The 23619-nt window shown below is 51.4% G+C and overlaps 7 protein-coding genes across 7 annotated transcripts; all 7 read right to left on the bottom strand.

Annotated features, from left to right (window-relative positions):
* Window positions 1–87: 87 nt before the first annotated feature.
* P174DRAFT_438443 (transcription initiation factor TFIID subunit 11 family protein) lies at window positions 88–1859 on the bottom strand. The gene is made up of 3 exons (XM_024826542.1): window positions 1076–1859; window positions 654–1007; window positions 88–630 (listed from the first exon to the last, which is right to left on the bottom strand). Exons 1-3 carry the CDS (start codon window positions 1588–1590, stop codon window positions 291–293), a joined length of 1209 nt encoding a protein of 402 aa, XP_024685251.1. The 5' UTR covers window positions 1591–1859; the 3' UTR covers window positions 88–290.
* A 439-nt stretch (window positions 1860–2298) lies between these two features.
* P174DRAFT_417672 (adenosylmethionine decarboxylase SPE2) lies at window positions 2299–3890 on the bottom strand (the record flags this gene model as incomplete). Its single annotated transcript, XM_024824625.1, has 3 exons — window positions 2299–2682; window positions 2745–3703; window positions 3770–3890. 3 exons carry the CDS (start codon window positions 3888–3890, stop codon window positions 2299–2301), a joined length of 1464 nt encoding a protein of 487 aa, XP_024685252.1.
* A 1189-nt stretch (window positions 3891–5079) lies between these two features.
* On the bottom strand, window positions 5080–7214 carry P174DRAFT_438446 (TATA-binding protein-associated factor TAF6). Its single transcript, XM_024826543.1, has 4 exons — window positions 6765–7214; window positions 6603–6693; window positions 6118–6536; window positions 5080–6062 (listed from the first exon to the last, which is right to left on the bottom strand). The coding sequence occupies exons 1-4, from the start codon at window positions 6969–6971 to the stop codon at window positions 5514–5516; spliced, it is 1266 nt and encodes a 421-aa protein (XP_024685253.1). The 5' UTR covers window positions 6972–7214; the 3' UTR covers window positions 5080–5513.
* A 161-nt stretch (window positions 7215–7375) lies between these two features.
* Window positions 7376–9143, bottom strand: sfh5 (CRAL/TRIO domain protein). The gene is made up of 3 exons (XM_024826544.1): window positions 8585–9143; window positions 8260–8540; window positions 7376–8194 (listed from the first exon to the last, which is right to left on the bottom strand). Exons 1-3 carry the CDS (start codon window positions 8924–8926, stop codon window positions 7597–7599), a joined length of 1221 nt encoding a protein of 406 aa, XP_024685254.1. The 5' UTR covers window positions 8927–9143; the 3' UTR covers window positions 7376–7596.
* Window positions 9144–9780: 637 nt separating this feature from the next.
* P174DRAFT_85150 (PP1-complex regulatory subunit GLC8) lies at window positions 9781–11233 on the bottom strand. The gene is made up of 3 exons (XM_024832481.1): window positions 11025–11233; window positions 10238–10961; window positions 9781–10180 (listed from the first exon to the last, which is right to left on the bottom strand). Exons 1-3 carry the CDS (start codon window positions 11071–11073, stop codon window positions 10102–10104), a joined length of 852 nt encoding a protein of 283 aa, XP_024685255.1. The 5' UTR covers window positions 11074–11233; the 3' UTR covers window positions 9781–10101.
* A 1108-nt stretch (window positions 11234–12341) lies between these two features.
* Window positions 12342–17388, bottom strand: P174DRAFT_428192 (uncharacterized protein; the record flags this gene model as incomplete). The annotated part of the gene is made up of 5 exons (XM_024825497.1): window positions 12342–15495; window positions 15570–15679; window positions 15751–16144; window positions 16180–17176; window positions 17334–17388. The coding sequence occupies 5 exons, from the start codon at window positions 17386–17388 to the stop codon at window positions 12342–12344; spliced, it is 4710 nt and encodes a 1569-aa protein (XP_024685256.1).
* Window positions 17389–19300: 1912 nt separating this feature from the next.
* On the bottom strand, window positions 19301–21760 carry P174DRAFT_448404 (putative chromatin assembly factor 1 subunit A). Its single transcript, XM_024828758.1, has 3 exons — window positions 20983–21760; window positions 19772–20910; window positions 19301–19702 (listed from the first exon to the last, which is right to left on the bottom strand). The coding sequence occupies exons 1-3, from the start codon at window positions 21643–21645 to the stop codon at window positions 19603–19605; spliced, it is 1902 nt and encodes a 633-aa protein (XP_024685257.1). The 5' UTR covers window positions 21646–21760; the 3' UTR covers window positions 19301–19602.
* Window positions 21761–23619: the final 1859 nt, after the last annotated feature.

A 23619-nucleotide genomic window follows, 5' to 3' on the forward strand; every position in this document is an offset into this window, starting at 1 on the left:
GGGTATCAGCCGTTTAGGGAGTTTGGAGAACAATGTATCCCGCTGGTCTCTATCAGTTTAGAGATGAATGCAAGCATATCCACGGTCGAGGCAAGAATAACTTAATTGCTGTAGTGTGTCTACCTCGGGGAGGCGCAAGCCCCATTTGACGGCGGAGATAGTAGCCCTAAGTACGCCTACACCATGCCATCCGAGCCATCACCACAACATAATAGAATATGTGTATGTACAACCGAAGTGCTTTGATCGTGTCATCATGTCAGAAGTAAGAGAAACTGAGAAAGGCGACCCTATCGGAAGATCCGTCTTCCTCCAGCACTGCCCGCATTCCAGGTGACTGATCCCCTCACTCCCAAGTTGCCCATACTCAACCCCGAGAAACCGACACCACCGCCCTCGCCATCACGCTTGTACCGTCGTAATGCCTCGCGAAGATGAGAAGGGAGGAGCTGGCCCCGGTGAGGATTAGGCGGCGGTTTGAATTCCCTTTTCGGCCGTGCTGGAGGGGGTTGCTGTTCTTGCTGCTGCGGCTGCTGCGGAAGACCAGATATAGAAGGCGTGGACGGTTGCGACGCCTGCTGTTGCGGCATGGGAGATGACGTTGAAGGAGGGATTGGGGTTGAGCGATTGCTGTCCGAGTGCTCTTTCTTGACCGACGGCTGCGGCGGGCTCTGTGCCTGACCCCCGTCGCCGGCGTAGCAGAAGCCGCTGCCTTCGCCGCCGCTTCAGCTGCCCTGGCCTCGGCCTCGGCCTCTTCGGCGTCAAATGCAGCGCGCGCGGCCTGTTCATGCGCGATAGCCCACTCGGCCTGAACAGTCCTCGCCTTCTCAATGATCTCGCCCGCAAAGACCTTGGTAAACCCGTTGATGGTTGTCACGACACTGGCGGGGACAGACTGGGACAGCGCGTGGTTGACAATCCGCCGCAGCGTCTCCTTGCGCAGCTTGGCCCGTTTGAACAGATCGTATCGCTCCGACTGAATAGGATTGAACGCATCCACCAGTAAACTTTGTCCCGAGAATCCAACGTCAGCCTTGTGAAACACGCAGTGTCAGTGATAGGGAGAGGAACATACGCAAGATTCTTCTTCTCGGCCTCCGTATCCGTCACCCCTTCCTCACCCCTCAGGAGCTCACCCTCATCGTCAAAATCCTCATCCTCATCGCCGTCGTCCCCGGCCGCATCTCCCCTCGCCGTCCCACCAGCCCGAACAGACATCCCATCCGCATCCACAGACCCCAGTCGCGTCTCCCCGCGCAAACTCGCCGCATCCTCCCGCTGCTCGCGCTCCCGCTCCTTCTCGGCTTTACTCTTGCGCCCGCGTTTCCCTTTCTTGGCTGCCCCCAGGAACACCCCGTCCGCGCTCGTCCCGCCCAGACTACCCGTGAAACTGCCCGTCACACTCCCCGCGTCGCTAGTGGCACTGAATGTGCGCTGGTCATTGTCTATACTGGCGGGGAAGGAGGTCTGCCGGAGGGGATGCATGCGTGGGCGTTTCGGGTTGGAGCCGAGAGGTTGTGAGGCAGAGGAGGAGATGGAGGGCCGTTTGAGGGGATTTGTCGGCGCTGGGTGAGGTGGCGGTGATGACATTGTGAAGTGTGTTGTGTGATATAAAGAAAGAGTAGACAAAGGAGTCAAGTATGTGAGCCCTTGTAGGGACCTTTGGATGCCTGGTTGATGTTCGCCGGAGGTTACTTGTTGGTTGGTATCAGTCGGCCGTCTGGCTGGCTGTTCTGTTCCTGCTTCTTTCACAGACTTGACCGGAGTAAAACACAAGGAGAATAAGCGAATGTCTATAATTGTTGTAGTTAATTAGTAGTAATTCGCGGTCAAGCTTTGGCGCAGCGAGTCGATGAAAGTTGAACGTGCAGGCATGCTGGAGCTGGGATTCGATCCCAAGCAGACAGAAACTCCGGACCGATCTGGCAGGTCTGCCGATCCGTAATCGATGCCAGTTGGCGCAGGCCATCAAATCCACCAACACATTTCACTACGAGTCTACTCTTTTGAACTCGCATACATATTCTAGATAAAATATATTCGCATACGAATGAAAGAAAGGATGCATACGAATTATAATCAGATGTTCATTGCAAACGCTAGGCTAGCTCAATGCAAAATCATAACAGTAGGGACAGTACAAGGAGTCAATGAGCTTTGTACAGGAAACGAACGCTCTTGTTCTCGAAGAATTATCTGCAAGCTCAAATGAGGTGAGTAAAGGCTGTTCAGCGAATATTGGACAGAAGCAAAAAAATATGTAGGATGCAACTATTTCCATCTCAAAAGAACGTCCGATCAAGTTCTGCAGGAAATGATATCTCGACGTGCTATGGCTTGTTCTTCAAAACTTCTCATCTCCCAGCCGAGGGGCCCCCCTTTCCAGTCCAGGCGTTCATAGTAGCGGAACACAAGCTCATAGCCATCGAGGTCGTGGACAATCCGGTCCACCCGGCGATATCCCTCCACATGCTCCATTTTGGCGGTCCGACGAGCAGCCAGGTACTTGGCTTCCTTCCACTCGTCCTCGATCTGGCTCAGCGCTGGCTTGGCCTCAAAGAGAGTGACGCTGAAGCGGCCGGGCTTGAAGATGTCGACCACTTGCTTGATGATTCCAGCAGTAGTCTGGCCGTTCTGCGAGTGCGGCACGTTGGTCTCAAAGGACGCATACGAGCAATGAGGCTCTGGAGTGACGTGCACCGTGAAGTAGTGGGTTCCAGTCTTTCCCTCAGGAGGGGAATCACGCCGTTGGCGGAGAAGCCGCATGGTGTGAATAGGTAGGCATCGATGCGCGAATCGGGATACTTCTCCTTAGGATACACATCGGAAAGTCCACAGGCTTCAGAAACCACAGTTCCGAGCGCGTGGCCCTCGGTAGTCAATTCCGGAGGTAGAACCCGGCTTCCTTCGGAGTCCAGGTCGCTGATATCGGAGGACGTGTTGCTGAACACATCGACGTGGTCACTCTTCTCCGCATCGAAGTTGTGATAACGGGTCTCCGCAACGGCGGTGGCATGCTCGAGGTAGAACTGCTTAGCATTCTCCTCGTCCAGGTCGGTCATCAAGACTTCCAAAGTCTCATCCTCGGTATCAGCCTGCAGAGCAGCGCCCTGAGGTACGCTGAGGACCTTGGTCTCCGTTTCCGTAAATTCAGTCTTCGCTCCCGGGCTCGTTGGCGGGGTGAGCATGGTATGAGGTTCAGTCAGGTACAAGTACCAATGCTCGCCGTTCATCTTGCCAATCATGTAGGCGCTGCCGTTGAGAAAGAGCTTATCCATGGTCCGCACTTCGTCCCTCCAGCTGCGGTGAGGACCGCGCTGGCGGTCGGGGAAGAGGAAGTTCTTTCGGCTGTAGAACACGCGGTAGGGCGCGGCGGCGACGGAGATTCCGCGGGAAGGAGCGGTAGACTTGGGGAAGCCACCGAATAGAGCAGCAATCTCGAGAATGCGTGGCAGACCGGAGAGAAGAGTGGTGGTTCCGCAGGTTTTCAGGATGAGTTTGTGAGGCCAGACGAACATGCTGGACTCGGAGAGCAGGTAGGCGTCCACATCCTCCGACGAAACAATAGAGAGGACTTGACAATTGACGAGATCCAGCATGTCCTTCCAGATCTCCTCGGGCACAGCCTTCAGACCGGCAGGCTGCGCCGGACCTAATTCCTGAGCGGAAGGCGAGAACCACACCTCCAAGAGTTTCTCTGGACCTGTGGGCTGTCAGCCTCTACCCCATGCTGCTTTCAGACACGACGTCACCGCCGGCGTAGACATACCTTCAAAAGCATTGGTAGAATCAAGATCTTGCGTTGCCTGGTAATTGATCGTCAAGGACGGAGTTCCGGCAAAGGAAGACGGCGAAGCCGTGTAGTTCTTGGGGATGCCGATGTAGACCATTTCCGCTAATTGACGTAATGAATTGTGTGGCGTATACTGGCGCGAGACCGATTATTGGAACGAGGAGCAACGCAGTGGTGTATATGTAGTTGACCGTAGACACAGAAGCCTAGGAAGCACTATCTGCTGCCCAGACGAACAGGGGGGGCTATGTCCGCCTGAGAGAGAAGGCCCTTTATTGCGATAAAGAGAATGGCACACAGGCCAGATGGACGAAATTCAACACAAGCCCGAAGGGGATGCTAGGGAGGGCGAAAGGACAGGGAGAGGAGGAAAAAGCCTCTTGAAAAAGGAATTGTGACTATATGCCGAGCACCCTCGTACTGGAAGATGCCGATACCGGTCAAAGTATCGGGTCTAGCAGACGAGAGTATCTGCTTTTTTGGAAAGAAACGAGAAGATAATTGGGAACGTGGAAGGAAATGACTCTGGATGTGAGTCGTGTTATCGAGGCCTGGAGGAGCAATTGAGTCAGTACAGCTCACTGTGTGCCTGACGAGGGGGTCATGGCCACGATGCTATCGGTAGCGCCCAGCGCATGAAAATGGCACAGAAGGACAAAGGCTTACTTTGCTGGCTTAGACAAGAATCGCAGTAAGTCCTTTGGGTTCATGGAAGGCAAAGTCAAATCGAGCTCAAAATAGCACGACGTAGCGCGAGGCCACAGCTCTGGACATCTGCGAGAGCAAAGATACACTGCAAGATCCGAGAGCGGTCGCCTTTTAATGACTGTGAATTTAGAGGACGGCAAAGACAGAGAAATAGCAGCAATAAGACAAGTTTCTCACAAGGTCAGGGATATAGAATTGATAAATCTGTTTTCGTCCGGCAGAGTAGACAGCTGTTGGAGGTTGACGGAGGTTATTATTTATAGAGGACTGACTGTGGGCAGAGCGAAAAAGAGCGGGAGAACGAGAAGGAAGAAAAAAAAGTTGGTTCGTGGGGCGCAACTGACGCTAAGACTAACTACTCCGAAGATTGGGCTGGAAGGAAGAAGACCCCAGCCGTCAATCAAGGAAGCCTGAAACGTTAGATTGTTCCTTTGTGACCAAAGCGTGGACGTCTTGAATATATTGCGATTGATAGATTGATTTCTGCAGAGTGTACTCCTAGAATTCGTAGCTGGTCCTTTTGCAACTCGACGCCGGATTTTTCCTCCGTCCACATTGGGCAGCCAGAACAAATATTTGCCTGAGGCACCCCCACAGACTGTCGCGCGACACAAGGGTTCTATGCTGATTCTGGTAGGCGGTGGGCCAGTTGACGTGATGACGTCGCCAGTCTCCAGGCTGATCAACATATACCAGAGCTCCCTCTCTTCCTAGAGCTTTGCATGGATGATTCCTTGGGTCTTTGATCGATAATACAGAAGACAGAGCTGTAGACAATTACATTGCGCTCTGAATAATTTCCCTATTCTCACTTCAGAAGATCAAGCGAGGAATAACCACAGATGTTTCCCACTTCATACGCCACGAAACGCCAAAAGCCCCAATGAAATCCTTCCCGCCGCCAAGATGCAAGGCACAGGTGCAATATTAATGACTCAAAAGAAAAGAGATGGACAAGAGAGGAAAGGCAGAGATACAAAAGGAAGCCAAAGTTGGCAACCGGAAAAATGCCTCAAGCTTCGAGAATAGCATAGGCCATCTGCACCTCTCCCGCATCCGCGATCCTGCTTGCGACGATGTCCCCCACTTTGGCGTTTAGTCGCTCGCGGAGCTCGTTGGTCACAATGGCACCGTGCCCATTGGCCAGATTTTTACGGCCCTCCCGCAAGGTGGAGAGGACGGCCAACAGGGCGCCCAGCACCTTTTCGGCCTCCGGTCGTCGAGGGTTGTCTTCTGCCATGCCGTCCGCGAGAAGGCTTGCGTAAGTTGATAGATTGGGAACTATCAAGACTCGAACAGCTTCGGTGCCACCGACGGCATTCAAGCCAATGATAGCACCATAATGCGCTCCGAATGGTTTTGACGGATCAAGGAAAGTCTTGAGACAGGAGCGGGCGAGTCGAGGTGTAAGTGTATGCGATGAGTGAGAGTATTTCTTGGAGATGAGGCCGAGGAGAGAAGCGGCCAGGTCGCGCAGAGCAAACTGTTCTGACAAGTCTGCATTGCCGCCGAGCTGTCTGCCGATCAGGCAGGTCAGAATGGGAGGAACAAGGGATGCAATCTGGTCGGAATTAGCACAGTCCCACGAAAGACACATCAAAAAAGAGTAACCGTACATAAGGATCCACATAGAGCGATTTGTTCTGCACCAGGGCCTCTGCCATGTGCATGACCTGCGTCAGCACAAAAATATCCTTGAGTCCGTGCGTCACCTTTTCTGAGATGAACTGTACAAAGTACGGCACAAGCTGATGCAGCCCCGGATCCTCGCGCAGACTGGCATAGCCCGACGTCCGGTATTCTTCGCTTGACTCATCCAGGAAAGCGTTGCAGACTTTCTCAAAGTAGAGCTGAAGTTCCTTGGACAGCACATGTTTGACCAGCGGCTTGACGGCCACGTTCCCAGTGCCGCTCATCGCCGCCAACGTCGAGTTGGCATTGGGCCCCTTGGCGGTCAATTCGAGGTTTCTCGAGTCGGCAGCAGTAGGATTCTGCGGAATGGACGGCTGCACACCTTCAACGGCCAACCAATGAGCTGTACAGTAAAACCAGTTTAGTATACAACACATGACCTAAAATGACGGCTGTAGAAAACACCAACCAGTAAAAGAAATCTCCCTCGGCACCTTGGGCAACGGCGCATTAATCAATTTCTCAAAATCCACCTCCTCATCCTCGACGTAGAACAACGGCTGTCCGGGCCCAGCGACGCCTCCCCGAACCGCAACGGCCGTGTGGTCTCATATCCATACAGCGGCTCCACGTCCAGAACTCGCAGGGCCTGCGCAACATCCTGCGTGGTAAGCAGGGTCCGGCGACTGTGTCGCATGAATTTGAGAGCCTCTTCGAGGACCTGTGCGATGCGGTATTCGACGTCGCGCGCGAGGTTCTCTGTCACGTCGTTGCTGAGATTGACGATGCCGACCGACTCGGCCACGTCGCGGATGTTATCTGGGTTCCAAACTGACATGATGAAGCTTGTCGTCTTCGCTTTTTGACGGTTAGGGTGAGGTGCGAGCGAAGTCACGATCGTGAGGAGTAAGGTAAGGGTGGGTGACGAGGGACTCGATGAAATTATTGTATCGTGAGTTCGAAGGAAGTAAATCTGATTTATTGAGACAAGCGGGACGCTTCGAAAAGGACAAGCCGCATTCTGACAGTTCAAGGCAAGTTGGCTTGAGGTGATCGATGGTAGAGGAAGATGAGGGCTAGATCAACCCGAACAGCTCTTGCGAACACCGAAAGTGTTGCGGAGTGCGGAAGAAACTGCGGCTTTGGTATCTCCGGTCTCCCACACCAGCTACTGCTCCTCTCCATGTGATTGTGATCCAAAGATGAGAAAGACTTACGGCTATAGGCGCACAAAAGATCATCTAGAGTGGAGCTTCTATTATTACTACTATTATTAAGTATATATGATCTAGTTAAGATGTTTCTACTCCTTTCGCAAAAATGTAGCAATTCCGAGGTATCAAATGTGCGCACACAAAAACGAGAAAAAAGCAGTCTGCCTATCCTCCCGGGTATCATGCCTGTTTCTCCTGTTCCATTCCTTTTAATACGTCAAATCCAAGCGTGTGACGGCCTTATATCGCTCACTTAGCATCGGCAGCAGGTGCTTCCTTGGCCGTGACAGCAGGGTCAGTCTTTGGCTGCTCTGGAGCAGACTCAGCCTTGGATTCCTCCTGAGCGGCCTCCTCCTTGTTCTCCTTGGCCTGCTCCTTTGACTGCTCAGGGGCAGCCGGGGCAGCCTCTTCCTGAGTGAGGTTGACGGTTCTCGCTCCCTCTTGAAGAGCAGGGGCGCTGCCACCGTAGACCTTGGGGAACTGCTCCTTCAGAGAAGGGAACTCGCGAGCCAGATTGGCGCCGTTGGAGATGGGGTGGAATTTGCGAGTAGTATTCTTGCTCAGGAAGACCTTCATGGCGGCAAACATCCAGCCCATGATGGCAGGGACGTTGACGAAGAACTTCTCCCGGAGCAGCTCAGGGTAAGCTGTGGTGAAGACTTCAATGGTCTTCTTGGTCGCGGCTTTGATGGCAGGATTCAGGCGCAGGAAGCTCACGTTCAGATAGTCATGGACCTGGATCATCTGATAGGGGTCCTCGCCATCGTAGTCAATCACAGAGGTCGCCTCTACCATCTTCAGCTCCTTGACCGCCAGCTCCATAAGCGCAACACGCCACTTGACGAACCTACAAGCGTACAAGAACGGTTAGGATCCGCGGGACATGAGGATCTTTTCGGCAGATTTACTCACTCATCCATATCACCAAAAGTGGTGTTGATATCCTTGACACCACCGTAGATATTCCAGGTGACAACAGTCTCCGCACCATTAGCCTCCTTGTAGACGGTCAAATAACCCAGTCCGCCAAACTTGGTCGCGCTGTAGCTGGTCGACTCAGCGAGCGCCGAGGGGTTCATCTCCTTCCGCCACTTCAAGGCCTTGGTCAGCTGCTCCTCGGCCAGCTTGACATTGCCCTCGTTCGCGCGCAGGAACTTGATCAGAACGTTGACGGTGGGAGCATCATTCGAGTCCTTGAGCGGGACCCCCACATCTCCGCATGGCCGCTGCTGGAGACAATGGCAGGGAGACGCTCGAAGAACTGAGCGAGGGCAGGGTTTTTGGCAAGATAGGCTGGTTGTTCTGGCTGCTCAGCGACAGGCTTCTCCTCTTCGGCCTGGGGGGGTTGCTGCACTTCGGCGGGAGCCTTGTCGGCCTCAGCGGGAGTGTCTGGGGCGGCGGGTTGAGTGGCAGTGGTTTCAATGGCAGGCTGCGCGGTTGTGGTTTCGGTCTTGTCCTCTGGTTGTGGCTCCGTGGTCTCGGTCGTCTCCTTGGGGGTGTCAGGGCTGGTGACGGCAGGCTGCAAGTCTGCGACATCAGCGGCAGGAGCGGTAGTCTTGTCGGGCTGTTGGTCGGCCATGGTGAGTGTGAAAGAAATAGGAAGATCGGAAAATGGTAATGACTATTGACTGAACGTCTCGCTCAGAAGAGAGCCTTTGAGCTGATATACGGGAGAGAAGGACAGAGAAATCGGAAGATTGATGCAGGAAGACAAACAATAATCACATGCAGCGTCACGAGATGGTAAATATAGATGAGACAATTCCCTATCTACTCCCTAATCCCTTCTACATAATAATGTCTGCCTCGAAAGTCGAAACCTAAAAAAATGAAAGGATGCTTCCTCATCCCCTGAATTATTATTCAGTCCTCCCTGCTAGACTTTTTCTAGTACATCCACTTTGTAGGTTCTATTTTTACCAACAAAGTATAGCTATGGAGTATATTGACGTAGCGCACCCCTTTTCAACACAACAAACAAACACTCGGTCGAGCCAGCAATTGACAAGTCAACACCAGCATGTCAGGCATCATCTTTTGTTCTATCATTTTTTTGCTGATGAGAAAGATAGATGGATACATAGTTTGATCACCAGTCTCAAAAAAGGGTAATTGCGCAGAGTAACTCCGTAGGATTGATACAATCCTTCATTAAGCCCTTGGGTAATTGCGGTCCAACGATGTCTCGCAACTTAGTTTCTGAAGAAGATTGTCTGTCTACATTTTCGACCAAGAAATTTGGACTCAGAGACAATTCAATTGGCTCCACCTAGATAATCAAGGCAAGACATTACGGTTGTAGCAGGTAAAGACAATAATCATCCTCAGAAAAGGAGGATTTGCAGTCAATAGCCACGGAGTAGTCTAGATAGCACCTTATTATCCCTGACTTAATGACTCGAACTGGATTCACCAAAGAGCAGAGAGACTAAACAAGTGGCAATCCATTTCTTGAACCGAGTCCTATTTACCCTCAATACACATACAATTTCACATACTTATCGTCTATCCTGACTGAAAACCCGACAGGGACGGTGGGATTTCTTCATCGGAAAATGAAGAGAAAATGACCTGGGTGGGAGTTTCACTCCCAATTACCCCTGATACTCTTCACAACGCAGAAAAATGCAATCGCTGGGGAATATACACTGACAGAAATAAGACACAAACACTCATCGAAGGCGGGAATCCAAGGTCACAGATCGACATGATCTTATTGAGAACAGCGAATTGTGAACTTCTCTGGGATCATGGTCATCGTGGAGGGTTTGCTGAGCCATTGTCGTTGTCGTCACCATCATCTTCTTCCATCTCGTCTAGGTTTTCGGGATGCCTGAAAATAGCCAGAGTCAGTACGCGCCGACACCATCGGAAGAAGACGGCCACTCACGCTAGAAGTTCCTTGATATTCCTCATCTCATAATGCCTCTTGCGCATCTGCTCAAACTGGCGATGCTTCTCTCTGGCCTCTTCCGTCGTCATGAGATGATCCCCATCCGCACCGACATGGTTCTCCTCTCCTGTTCCGACTACAACATGTTTGTCGCTGCGGTGCGACTCGTTGCTCAGACTGCGCTCGCGGATGATCCGATTCCCCTCTCCGCTGCCCACTGCGTATGATGGCTCTTCGGGCTCTCCGAGTTCCAGGTCGGGAATATCATCCACGGAGGTCCCCTTCCGAGGTCCCTTCTTGGTCTTGTCCAGTTCATCAACCACCACATCCTGCGCGTCGATCAAGCTCTCCTCTGCTTCTGCGAGTCGCAGTTCCTCTTCGTCCTCGGCGGGATCATAGTGCGGAGCAAACGGTGTCTTGGGCTCGTCGATCTTCATCTTGGCTGATTTCTGCTGCTCGGTCAGGTACAGGTTCGCTTCGTCCCACTTCAAGCGCGGAGAGATCTCCTCGTCGTGGCCGCGGATGCTCGCCAAAGATTGTCGTCGAGAAGACGACCCAGGGCGCATATTGGATGACGACCGGCGCCGACCAGCGTTCTGAAGTGTGTTCTGCAGGGTAATTTCCTTCGTGTCGACGTTGTCCATACGTGCTGGATCGATGAAGAAATTCTCTGTCGAGTGAGCTGTCTGAGGGACGTTTCCGCTGGAGTTCTTGAGGATGCCTGATTGTAGCGGATTCTAGTCAAAAACCTCAACGTCATTTGAACCAAGCAAGTAGAACTTACCCTTGGGCCGCTTGGGCACATCCTCATGGTTATGCGCCATGGTCATCATTTGTGTAGGAATCACGTCGAGTTGAAGAAGAAAAGAGTAGCGGGGAAGACCAAAGAATAAGAATACAAGGGAACCTAAGGGCAGAAGTCTAGAGCGTGGTCGGGAAAAAGAAAGAAAAAGAAATGGAGACAAAAACAAGAAGTATGGACACTTTCCAAGTCAGACAACGATAGAGAGTGTCAGGTGCGATTTCAGCCCAAATCAACCAGCAGTCAGAGCTGAGTAACACCCGAACGGAATGATGCTGATGACAGTGGATGATTGTTATTTTGGGTTTCTAGCGGGGTCTTCTCAGCCTGCCGAGTGACCAGAGTCAAGCCTTAACAGTACGGAGTACACAGATGGTCAGTGCGAGACTTCGAGGCCTTTTGGTAACAGTCCGAATTCCTGCTCGCTTGAGTGTAGTACAGTAGAAGGATAAGTGAGACAGATAAGGAAATCGGCTGAAATTGTCGGTATATACGGATACTGGACAGAGTCAGGTAGACCACTCTACTACTAGGTACTAAGTGGGTGAAGCACGTGGGGGCAACCAAGCGGATGACGTCGACGGGCAAATGCATCAATGCACCACTCTCAAGAGGGTAATAATTCCAATTCATCAATGCTACATCGAGGTCGTATGCATCGCCTACTCTACGACTAGGTCGCAATATCCCGGCTATTGACATATTTGATGAACAAACCTTAACGAGTTCAGAGACTTCCGTATATTCGCCAATCATGCTCGTCTCTAGTACTAGGGTCCAGAAACAAAATGCCGCCAAACCTGGAAAGGTATATGTCTTCCAAATCCAATACACGGTGTTCAACTCCAAGCATTCAAGCCATGAGAAAGTTAGATGGTATAGTGCCAGGCGAGTATGCAGATCGCCACCCTCAAGACAAAGGCCGTGAGCGAAAAATACCAGGAAAAACGAGTAGAACCAAGTCCTCTTGCCCAAGCGTGCTAAACGAGTGTCCCAACCTGACATGCCAGAAGGATACAACTACAAGAAACAAATTCAGGCGGCCGAGATGCTCTAAGATCCCAGAAATGAAAGCGCAGAATCTGCACTAAAAATCAGCCAGAAGTAAAAGACCCGGTGTGGAAATGGTAAGATATTAGGCCCAGGGGATAAGAACAACCAGAGCGTGGTATCCAGAAAAAAAAAAAAAAAGAAAAAGAAAAAAAGTGGAAATGTAGCACATGTAAAGTGCCAAAAGATATAAAAGAAATGATAGCACCCGAGTTCAATCAAGAAACGACACGGGTATTGATGCGTAAATCAAGCGATGGAATCAAACTCCTCGCGTTCGCGAAGCCTGTTCCGCGCGAGTTGGTCGCCTCCGTTGGCTGACAGCTGCATCCAGTGCAGCGCCAGGCACATGCTCTGCGGATCGGACTTGCTGTCCTTGTCACGGCGGTACATCATCTCAGCCTTGAATGTATCTCTGGGAGAAGTAAGTGGCAGCGTGACACGGGGGAGAAGCTCTGGATGGGTCAAATAGAGTATCGCCAGCTCCCGCTGGGCGACAGGATTTCCTTCTTTTGCAGTAATAATCCACATCCCAGCAGCATCCTCAATGGCGTGGCTCGGTCTTGCGTTGAAGCCGAAGGGCTGAGGCACATGGCGTCGGCTCAGTTCCTGAGAGACAATCCGATCGGCAATCTCGACCATGCTGTTGCAGACCTCTTCCTTGAGACTTAACGCTGCCAAGCCAAATTGCAAAAATGCAGTTCCACTGTCGGACTTATTTAGGGTCTCGCTGGGAACGAATGCTGAAATAAATTGTAGGTCTCGGAAAAGAGTCTTAGGCTTCACTTCTAAGAGAAGGCTACGCAGTGCGTCCACAATTTGGTTCTCCGTAGGTGCGGAATATTCTGAAGGCCGAGAGTCAAAAGCGAGAGATTCGGCCGCTGGAGACGTCGGGGTTTGCAGGAAGTCCTTCTCAGCTCCACGGAGGGTTGGTGATTCTGAGAAGCTATACCGTGCAGCTCTTTTGCCATGGAGCCCGAGTTCCCTCGAGTGCGCATGTTCCTGATCGGCATGCGCATAGGGCTTGTCATCATTATCCACGTTCAAGGACGCAATGACCAATGCTCTCAAATCCCGCAATGCATTTAGCTTGACAAACGGGTTCCCGTGGCGCGAAAATATCTCGATCAATTGGCGGAAGACGAGCCCGTACGAAAATGGAGATTGATCTTCGGCCGCTCGAGCGCTCTCGGACATGGGCACTGAGGAGGTGTCATCCGACTCTTGAGCCCGTCCCGATATGGGAGGCCCCAGTGACCTGCTTCTTCGGCCCTTAGATTGGTTGCATCTTGTTATTTGGCGGACTGTGCGCGCATTGCACTCTGCATAGAAGCGCTGGATCTTCTCTCGCTTCTTCATTTGTACCCGGATTCGCTCTTGGTCCAAGGCGTTCCCAAACCAGGCGTCTGTCTCGCTTCCACAGCTCCAGACGGGTGAACCCAGATCACTCAAAAGTAGACTTGTCAGAGCCTGTTTTAATTCGTCCAGGAAAGCGGTTTTGCCTTGGCCCTTGCAATCCTTCTGGCGAGCCGGCTGAACAACAGCCTCACTGAGCATCGACGGCGGGCGGGAGTAGAAACTCGACGCACTTGCTGCATAGGGTGCATTCTGATGTGGTACAGACCAAAACGTACTGTATGTGTCACCCGTTGATACGGAGGTTGCCTTGGAAGGCGAGTCTCCGATCGAAAGTCCATCAGCAGTAGAGGGGTCTCGGTGGATCCTCCACTTATCGGAAATCGAGCTTTGAAAGGAGGATTTGCGATTCAGTGGTGGCAGGTCTTGAGTGTATCTGGAAAAGGTATCGGACGAGCGGAGACTGCCACCAGAGGACTGGGAAGCAAATGACAACTCTTCACCAGCAGTGCTCATTGGGCGCAAACTTGACGAGGAAAGGCCAAGGAAGCTTCGGTTACTGGTCCCTTCGAACTTGACGCGCTCCTTTTGGAACAATTCGCTGGCCCAGAGAACAGGGGCCTCGGCCATTGTATCACCGACGAGTCGGTTGACACTAACTTTGACCTCGTAACAGAAGCGGTGAATACGTTCTTCGCCCTTGCAAAAATTGTCGATATTGTTCTGTGCCAGCCATTTCCGAGTCAACTCGACCTGCTCATCAGAGAGTTTATTCGGGCCGCCTTGGCTGCTGGGTGCTTTCATGACATTCATCACTTGCAACTCTGGCTTTTGCAGAACGGATCCTCCCGATGCACGGGGGCTGCTGCGCGTTCGACGCTCGTTGGTAGAGCTTGGTTGATAAAGGCGAGCGGAGTAGACCATCGTCTTCAGTGCCAATGCCACATTCCTTGCGTCCTCGTACCGCATCGAGTTCTTGACGTCGGTCATGTACCACATCTTGTTTCGCAACTTCGTAATGGTTTTGATCGTCTCCTTCACAGTTCCCTGCAGTTGCCACAAACTGCGATCCAGTGCCACAAAGTCGGTTTCGCAGCGCTCGATCACGGAGTGAGCTACCCGGAGCGAGCGTGAGCACGACGTGTGCATAGGTTCCAGAATCCATGAGTCATCACCAAGGCGAGAGGGCACGTCGGCGACACTGCGACGAAGCTGACGACTAGCGTTCCACCAATAGTGGGCACCCATAAAATCAGAAGTATGGTGGCAGTGTGACATGGCCTGGTTGAATCTTTTCTTCAGCGAAGAGGATTGTGAAGGGGCCATTTGGTCGCGCTTCCCGCAGTAGTCTGAGCGATCTCCAGTAGGGTTCTGCCGGACGAGCTTGATGATCGCTGTGTGGAGAGCCTCGAAGTTGTCCTCCATGCCCAGAGTGGTGGACGGACAGGTATCAGCGGACAAGTTCCCAGCATCGCTGAGCTGGCCATCGGAGAATAGACCCCAGACTAGGCGATGACCGCCGTCGGTGACAGAGAAGATAGCCCATTCTTCCGTGGAGGGGTACTCGAGACCGGGACGACCATCAGGCTCGACCAAAGCAGACAATTCAAAGCGGATACGGTCAGCGTTGCGACTCAGGCGATCTTCTGAGCAAGAAAAGAAGTCCATGTCTGCGGAGGAGAATGCCTTTGAGGAAAACTGCGGAGAAGAGCCACCATTCAGATTACGCCGGTAGAACCCTGGCTCTGGGACGGTGGTGGTACGTCTATCAGGGAACGACTGCAAGGAGCTGGGAGACAACGCAGATGATGCGGAGGAGGGAGTGGGAGAGCTACATGCGGGAGATGTCGCCGTGGGAAACAGGGCGCCCAGTAGGGTTAACACATCTGTAGCAGATAGCATGAGAAAAGCGCACGGTGATTCCTGATGACTTCTGGGTTCTGAGCGCTGCGCAAATTGCATGTTGTCATTGTCCGTTGTCTCGAACCGATGAAGCATGTTCTCAACATGTTGCCGGACCGCAGGACGAGTCATTGAAAAGTGATGCCTGTCGCAGAAGATCAATGGGTTAAGACAATTCTCTCTCACTCATCAGAACGTTCAAGAAATGGCAGGACTTACATTGAGCGTAGAATAGCAAAGACCTGCGAATACGCCCTAAGGGCAACCTGTCCAAGAAGCTTTTCTCTGGCGTCTTTTCTGATGTGAAAATCGAGAAGAAGGCCGAGGGTCTAAAAGAAAGAGGAGATCAGTTTTCTCCGAGTCCAAGAATCATAACGTCAAAAGACGGACTGGAACAGACCTCGGGATAAGCAAGAGCCCCAGAGAGAAATTTAGGGAAGAACCACTGGAGGAGCAAATACTCTAGAAAACGGGTACGACTGTCGGGGTGACCCAGTTTCTGCAAAATGGCGCGAGCAAACATGAACACTGCATGAGGGAAGCCTGCGTCTGGGTCATCAAGGAGTTTGAATAGGGCATCTACAGCAGAGGCGAAATATTCCTCAGCAACGTCAGTTTTCAACGGGTCAAGGGACCCCGCATCAAAGCCCAGTCCGGCTGGGGTTTCAATATGTTCCAGGAGGAACGCGCCAGTCTGGAGGATGTCCATGAGGTAGAGCTCGAACTTTGGTCTGGCTTTCCAGGCGCTGCCCATGGTCCAGGATGAGAGGATGTGGCCAATGAGGGGATAGAACCTATTGCCTCCTTGGGTGACAAGTTCAGCGCAAACAGAAGACCAAACGTCCAAACGCAAGCGAGCCTCGGGGTATCAGAGTCCACGGGAGTAGCAAAAACATTGAAGACCAAGTTGGAAATGGCGTCCGTTCTCTCAAAATTGACAGCATGATCTCGGAAAGGAACGGATGCAGCAGAAGCGCGTTTAGGCAGAGAATACTGGTTCCGTGAACGGGCCGCAGAAAGGAATGTGTGATCACCAGAGTCCAGAGATGTGGCCGACGAGGATAATAAGGCATTCAGCTGCGCGGACGTCAAGCTGCATAATCTCTCACAAAGGAACTGAGGGTTGGTCCGGACCAACTGCAAAATCCCAAGAAGATCGGACCTTGACTGAGGGCTGAGCTGAAGGAAAAAATCCGGGGAACGTTCCACAGCAGATTCCTGCGCAGAAGACCAGTCTTCCGATGGGTCCTGCCGGTGGAAGTGGCGACGCATGGCCATATCATGGGAATCCTGGAGGTCCAAGAGGGTATGATACAAGGCCAGGAAGTTCGCCTTATCCTCATGTTTCAGACTTTCAACTAAACCGCGCTGCACGACGCCTCCAACGCGAACCAAGCGTGCGGAGATACCAATGGATATCTTGGTGGCATGAAGACGGTTTTCCAGCGTTTTGCGACGGGCTTGCTTGTGCTGGTTTTGGCGATAGCGGATCGCAAAATCCTCAAATGAGACCTTGGGGGGCTCCGTTGATACGGACGGTGGTGTGGTTGTTGTTGGTGGTTGATCCATTGCCTGGCGGCCATCCGAGCGCATGGAAGCTGCTATGAATTGCGCACTGGAACGGCCCGAGTCATCAGACTCACCTATGGTCAGATCAACCTGTGAAACGGAGGAGCGATCAACGCTCCCGTCGTCGGGAACCAACAGCATGGGCGACATGCTGGGAGTTGGAACAGTAGATGGCTGAGACACCGAAGAGGAATCTTGCGCGCGACTCGCGGAATTACATGTTGAAGTAGTAGCTTGAGATGATAGGGGTAATAGGGCTGAGATAGGGATATTAGTTAAATCGAAGTTGGGGATATCAGCACCTCCAAAAAAAAAAAAAAAAAGATTCTTCTGCTTGTCACAAGAGAAAGGAATCCGCTCTCCCGTCCAATTTAAATTTGAAATAACGGAGGCAAATGGATAGGGTGCACTCACAGGTCACATAAGAGGCCAGAATTGACGGTAGACCATCGCGTTGGGCATCGAACATGGTGTTGCCATGGACAGTGCCCCGGCCACCCAGCCAAGAGGACAGTCGAGATCGCGGAATGGCTCGGGCGCCAGAAACCTGCTCCTTAGCACATGATTCTCCTACTGAACTCGATGAGATGGAAGACCGCTCCTCATCACGATGTTGAGGATTGTCCGCAACTGCCGACCGCTCCAGAGTGAGATGGAGAGTTGTGAAAACGCAGGGAGTAAGACGAAGCAGTGGACGCGAGGAAGCTCGGGGATTTGGCGCAGTTATACGAAGATGCTCAGAGAGGCGCTGTGCTAGTGTGATGCAGGAATCCAGAAAGAGGGTGAAGATTTCAATCAATGGCAGTGATGATACGTCGTAGGGAAAATAAGCAGATAATTATGAGGAAGGATTGAAGAAGTCACCAAATAGTCTTCTTCTACCGTAGTATGCGAGCTAAGGCCTGGCAGGCTGGTTTGCAGAAGAGAAAGTGGGAGAGGACCCGACGAAGGAGACAATAGGGTAGATAATGGACGAGATAGGATGACCTTTTTGAGGATGAATGCTTGACTAAGTACGTCGAACGGTAACTAGAAGGATGACATGCAGACTGCAGAGGGGCAGAATCGAAAGAAGAAATGGAGGACGAGTGGATGGATGAGTGGATGGATAGATACTAAAGAGATGCAGGTGGTGAGTCTTGCCAACAAATCAATAATGCTACTACTACTGCTACTGCTTCTGCTAGGAGGAAATGATCCCAGCTGGAAGAGGGGCCATATAACGTGTGTCCCTTTCTTGATGGTTGCTGAGAGTTTTATTTAGTGTAGGACCAGCAGAATTCTTGAGTCAGAGTCACTGTTCTGCAATAATAATGGTATTATTGCCTCGAAGCCAGAGTGCTGTAGTTTGAATCAAGGCTCTCGGTATTATTTGCTACTTGGTACTTTGTTTGCTCCTTTGCCATCAATAATGAGTAGAGACTATCTCGATGAGTTAAACTAGACTACGGAGAAGGAATTCTTCGATAACCTCCGCGAAAGTCAGAGACGTTTCCCACTCGGTCGCCTTGCAGATCGTCTAGAGGCAAGATGATTCTGGTTCGGTCGCAGATCGTCCTTCTCGACTCGATGGATGGCTGGAGACGGCCATTGAAAGCGCATCGGCGTCGAATGAGAGGAGTTTGTTGCTGACTGACTCTGGAGTAGTAGGTACCTCGCCTATTGTAGTTTCCTATGTAGGTACCTTTCCGAAGTACCTAGACCAAGGGTATCGTGTCATCCATGTCGCGGATTGATGGGCAACGCTGATGCTTGAAGGGAACGGAGTACGGAGTAGACAGCCCTGGATAGTTGATGTGTTGGCAATGCATGCATGGCGAGTTGTCCATTTTTCCTGTTTTGATTGGTCAGTCCCCCTCCTCATCCCTCCCGCCAGCTGTCTCTTGACTCTCATCTCCTCTGGTGATTATTGAGCACTTCCATGAAAATGGAAAAAGACTCATCCTCATGATTATCACGGCTGCATACGGTAAGGTACTCTCTTGCAGGTGCATATAGATAGTAGACCATAGAAACTCCATGGATTCCGAGGTTCGAAATATTATTTTCCGGGTGGACGGCAATCAGTAGATGGATGCTTCCTTGGCTACATACGGATACACTGGGATGACACTTGGACCTGAATCAATAATATTATTATTACCAACAAGAAAGACAGGCTGTTATTCCCCACATGGCACGTGTCCCAATCGGACAACCCCAGAGATCAGTCTAAACCTCTCTAGGTTACCGTGATCTTATGTCCAGCCCATGAAAGAGAAGAGCAGGATCCCTAATAGCCGTTCAGCTGTCCTGGCACTTGTTCAAGGTGAGCTGAAGAACAGAATCGAAGTCTGCACATATGCTATTCTTACATTGAAATAAATGTCATAATGGAGGATAATATAGTTCAATCAAATCTCTGCTATCGTTTTTCGCTTCTGCGACCTAAAGATGAGACGCGACCAAGTTCAAGTGCCACAGCCAGCACAGGTATCGTAAATGCAATCAGTTGACTCGATTCATGCTGTTGTCCCACAAATGTCCATGAAATCACAGACGCTCAACCCGTAGACGTCTTGGGAATTGCCCCACAGTGATTCTAGAATAACGACGTACGCCATAACTCCCATCTTTGCAAACCGAGGCAGTGTATATCTTGCGGATCCACGCTGATACGGATATTGTCCTCCCCTTCATCCCTCTAATTGCACACCCACTTTTTGTCAATCTCCCGCTGTCCAACACGCGTCGCCATGTGAGTAAGGGTCTCCTTAAGTACGTCTTTCGATACCTTGGGAAATCTAGTGAAGCGTCATTAGCACGAAGCTGAACTGAAACTCGTCCGGGGGGGCTAACAGAAGAACTTATACCTTTTCTTCAGAACCTCGATCAGGCCTGTTTTCGTCAGGTCGCTCCCATTCACCACCTCTTTAAATTCGGCCAGCTGCTCTGGTGTCAATGTACGCTTTGCCTTGCCACTTGCGGTCACGAGGGTCGGGGTTACTCCTTCGGTAGTAGGCGCAGCGGTTTGGGATTGAGTGCTTGGAGGAACGACCATGAATGAATGGAGAGTGGAACGGCCCACGCCACCGGCTGGGAGTTGCTCTGCTGGCTTTGGTTTCTGCCAATATGCCGTGGAGAATGGGTCAATAGGGAAGGTAACCGAGTCCGTGATCGTCTGGATCCTGTACATTTCCAGCTCGTGGTCTCCGCCTTCGCCTTGCCAACGTAGCCCGGTACTCAGAGGCTCCAAATCTCCCACTATCAATCGTCTTTTGCCCTCCAGGTTATCCTCATCGTCGTCCAAGAACCCATCCATGTCATCATCCCCTTCCTCACTTCCTTCCTCCTCCTCCTCGGAATCAAGATCTTCGCCCTCTTCCGGCTCCTCCCACTCGGCCTCGGAATCATAGTCGTAGTTGATATCGGGTAGACCACGGTGGAAGGGGTTGCGCATGAGTTTAGAAGCAGCAGATTCCGGAAGCGTCTTGGTAAAAGTGCCCTGGTAAGGAGGTCGAACATCTTCACCAAACTTCAGAGATTTCATTTTGATGCGTCTGAGCAAATCTTGCGCCCGCCGTGCAGAATCAGGGTCGGACTGCTCGTTGAGACTCTGCATTTTAAGCAGAATCTCTTTGACGGAGGCAGCCTGTCTTCCACGCCGCCGGTTATACGGCATGATTCGGAATAGTTCAGATGGGCGGAATGACAAAGGCTCTGCGGACCCATTCCGATAGGATTGTAGGCAAGAGTCGACCCTTTCTTGCATGTGAGAAAGAGCCTCTGGGTCGCGTTCGAACCGGTGCGGCGGGGCGATCCTTGTGTGAGACTGTAAAAAGAAGTCGGGAAATTCTCGTTGATAGTCAGAAAGAGGCAGAGTGGGGTTCTGGGACGTCGAGTTTGAGGCACCATCGGCGATCGGTATCTTGAGTGAGTCGGAAGCAGTATCGTCAGCTGGCTGTGCTGGAGGCTTGGGTTTGGCGAAAAATGCATTCAGTTTGGTTTGCGCCTAATCCGAGGTTAGCAAGCAGAAGAGACCATTGGATTAAAAAGTGCCATCTTTGGATGGCAAGATGCTTACCCTTTCCTTCTTCAACTTCTCCTCTTCTTTCTTGCGTTTCTCTTCTTCTTTAGCGGCCTTCTCCTCTTCCTTCAGTCTCTTCTTCTCTTCTTTCCGCTTACGTTCCTCCTCCCGTTCGGCTTCGCGCTTTTTCCTCTCTTCTTCCTTTATGCGCTTCTCCTCTTCTTTCTTGGCTTTCTCCTCTAACTTCTGCCGTTCTTTTGCTTCCTTCTCTTGTTGTTTAGCTTCTTTGCTTGCAGGGGACAACTTTCGCTTTTTGGCACTCGGCGTAGCGGCGTTGGCGTTCTTCGGAGGGGTCGATGGTTCTGTATTCCTTGGTGTGGTTTCCGCCGTAGAGCTTGGCTGAGGAACTGCTACAAACACCGATCCGCCAGGCGTTGTTGTATTCGCACCATTCTGTTGGCTTGAAATTTCAATGCTGGCTGGGGGAGCTGATGGTGATTTGAGATGTTGCTCGGTCGAGGTGCAGGACGCTGCAACGTGAGATAATGATGGGTCTTGATTTTCTTGATCACATATTTTTGATGTCTTCCTGCTCTCTGGCGAATGTGGTGATGCGTCAATCTCCTGGACTGAGCGCTTTCTCGACGCTGACGGCGAAGTGGGATATGACTGAGGTGGAAGGGGAGAGAGACCCGACGAGCTCTCAACGGATACTTCCATTCTGTGCAGGTCTCGAGGCTATCTAGTTAAAACAGCTAAATCCAGATGTCAATTTCTTTGCCCAGAGACTGCTCAGGGAAGGTCAAGCCATGAGAGGTCAGGTCGGTACCCTTCCATAGCCGTGTTGTGAGACACGCGTTAATTGAAGTTCGCGCCTTCTTCGCGTCTGCGGAGGGAAAAAGCACGTGCTTTCCCGCTGTTTTAACACCCTTTCCATTTCAGTTCCTTTTTCTTGCTGGTTTAAAGTGATTTCTTCTGCCCTCCAGGCATTAGCTGGTGAATATGAATTGACCTGAAAGTCTACCTCTAACAGCTTTAGGGATGGAGCTGAGGACACACAGCTCGGCTGCGCGGCGACTCCAATTCCAGCTTTACCATCCTTGAATGGATTTCAGGGATCGAATCAGGAGACATTAAGCTGAATGTCCATGGTTGATCTGCTTGAACGCTTGCGGTGCAGGAGATGAGATTGTAGCTTACTCTGACAGTTGACCAAAGGGTCCTTGATTGACTTGAAGCGAAACCCTTCTCGGCTTATTCATTGCAGTAATGGCAAGGATCTACTCAGTTGAGGGCCCTTTACCAACATGAAACATCTGCGATTTACTGGATATCCCATCACCATGGGCTTCACCATATTGAGCACCACTGAATATCGTATAGAGCATCCTGGAAGTTTGCCATATGCAGTTTTATGTGGACAGTTCCTCGTGTAATATCGTCATCATTATCTTAGTCTACACCTGTCCAGCCTAGATAAGCCTTCCCCTGTGATGTGTTCAGTGTGCCTCCAAGCTCCAACAACCCCAGTTGTCTCTGTGAGGCTATAGCGACCTGCACACGAAGATTGCTGACGGCACCACATCCTCCTTACATCACCTTCGCATCAATTCACTGGAACTGGAACTCGCATGATAGGCCTGGAAGGGGAAGAGAGGCTTTCTTATGCGCCGGTAGGCTCGGTAGCCCCTCCCCTGGCACAGCAGTCCTCGTATCTGTCAGTTGAGACGCAGAACAACACAGAACGGCATCCTCCTCAGCAGCGCCAGCACTCTCAGCAAGAAGTGAATCAATAAAACCCAAGAAGTTCATCTGCAACACCTGCTCCAACTTTTACCACTCACAGATGGAAACAGAGCCATAAACAGAGCACCCCAGGAATTTGGACTGCTCACCTACTCCTCCAGTAAGAGTACCTGTGCCGCCAAATCCTACTTATTCTACTTAAGCGCTCATTTTCTTCTGCAGTGTCCCGGGCAGCCTGCATTGCGTCTGGGTCCCGGCGGTATCTCACTATCGCATCCGATGTACTGCCGAGTGCAAGGGAGGCATTTTAAGCTCTTCAAGTGTTTCAAACGTGCTCTCTCCCGGATCTGAGCTCTGACGCGGACGCAAGGGGTCGAGAATTGAGGCTTTGAGATACCGGCCAGTGTGTGGACGGAATCGGAGGTCGGATGGAGTCAGGCGGCACTTCTTTTTCCTTCTTGTGTCGGACCAGGGAAGCGTGATCTCTGGGTTGCCTGAGGCAGGGATGTACTTGGGGATAGATCTCATACGGAGTCGTGGACAGGGATCAGTTTTCTGATCGTTGTATCAAATAATGGAAAGACACGTCTGTTCAACGTGGAACGAGTATTTCTATTAACGAGTTCATTCGAATCAAGGCAATACGCTCGGGACCGGGCTCATAACGTCTCAACAAAAAAAATAAATGGCCCTGTTCCCGTACTGCGTACACGAGTGACAAACACGACGGTCAGCGGCTGTGTGTCTACGTCAATTAAAAGTCAATGCTGGGTATGTACAAGTCATATTATTAGAATTAGCGATACGGCGCAAGAGATTGGTATAAGAGCGCCGCAAAGGTGCAAAAGATGCAAATACAGACAGTGAGCAGATGAAAACGCATGCGTCGTAGGCAGAGATGTCGAGCAATGTAGTGAAGGTAGAATAACCCCACGTAAAATGAGAAAG

Source organism: Aspergillus novofumigatus (genome assembly GCF_002847465.1).
Source record: "Aspergillus novofumigatus IBT 16806 chromosome Unknown P174scaffold_2, whole genome shotgun sequence".
NCBI classification, from domain to species: domain Eukaryota; kingdom Fungi; phylum Ascomycota; class Eurotiomycetes; order Eurotiales; family Aspergillaceae; genus Aspergillus; species Aspergillus novofumigatus.

Bases quoted from the DNA above. Each gene is read 5' to 3' on its own strand.
- sfh5 (XM_024826544.1), bottom strand. From the start codon at position 8,926: ATGGCCGACCAACAGCCCGACAAGACTACCGCTCCTGCCGCTGATGTC. The intron at 8,541-8,584 runs GTCTCCAGCAGC...GTCCCGCTCAAG, and splicing joins TCGAGCGTCTCCCTGCCATT to GACTCGAATGATGCTCCCAC. The intron at 8,195-8,259 runs GTGAGTAAATCT...GTACGCTTGTAG, and splicing joins ACTTTTGGTGATATGGATGA to GTTCGTCAAGTGGCGTGTTG.
- P174DRAFT_85150 (XM_024832481.1), bottom strand. From the start codon at position 11,073: ATGATGACCATGGCGCATAACCATGAGGATGTGCCCAAGCGGCCCAAG. The intron at 10,962-11,024 runs GTAAGTTCTACT...CGCTACAATCAG, and splicing joins TGTGCCCAAGCGGCCCAAGG to GCATCCTCAAGAACTCCAGC. The intron at 10,181-10,237 runs GTGAGTGGCCGT...GGCTATTTTCAG, and splicing joins AATATCAAGGAACTTCTAGC to GCATCCCGAAAACCTAGACG.
- P174DRAFT_438443 (XM_024826542.1), bottom strand. From the start codon at position 1,590: ATGTCATCACCGCCACCTCACCCAGCGCCGACAAATCCCCTCAAACGG. The intron at 1,008-1,075 runs GTATGTTCCTCT...CTCGGGACAAAG, and splicing joins GCCGAGAAGAAGAATCTTGC to TTTACTGGTGGATGCGTTCA.
- P174DRAFT_448404 (XM_024828758.1), bottom strand. From the start codon at position 21,645: ATGGAAGTATCCGTTGAGAGCTCGTCGGGTCTCTCTCCCCTTCCACCT. The intron at 20,911-20,982 runs GTAAGCATCTTG...ACCTCGGATTAG, and splicing joins AGAAGTTGAAGAAGGAAAGG to GCGCAAACCAAACTGAATGC. The intron at 19,703-19,771 runs GTATAAGTTCTT...ACGCTTCACTAG, and splicing joins ATCGAGGTTCTGAAGAAAAG to ATTTCCCAAGGTATCGAAAG.
- P174DRAFT_438446 (XM_024826543.1), bottom strand. From the start codon at position 6,971: ATGTCAGTTTGGAACCCAGATAACATCCGCGACGTGGCCGAGTCGGTC. The intron at 6,537-6,602 runs GTTGGTGTTTTC...TTTACTGTACAG, and splicing joins GAGGGAGATTTCTTTTACTG to CTCATTGGTTGGCCGTTGAA. The intron at 6,063-6,117 runs GTACGGTTACTC...AATTCCGACCAG, and splicing joins CGCTCTATGTGGATCCTTAT to ATTGCATCCCTTGTTCCTCC.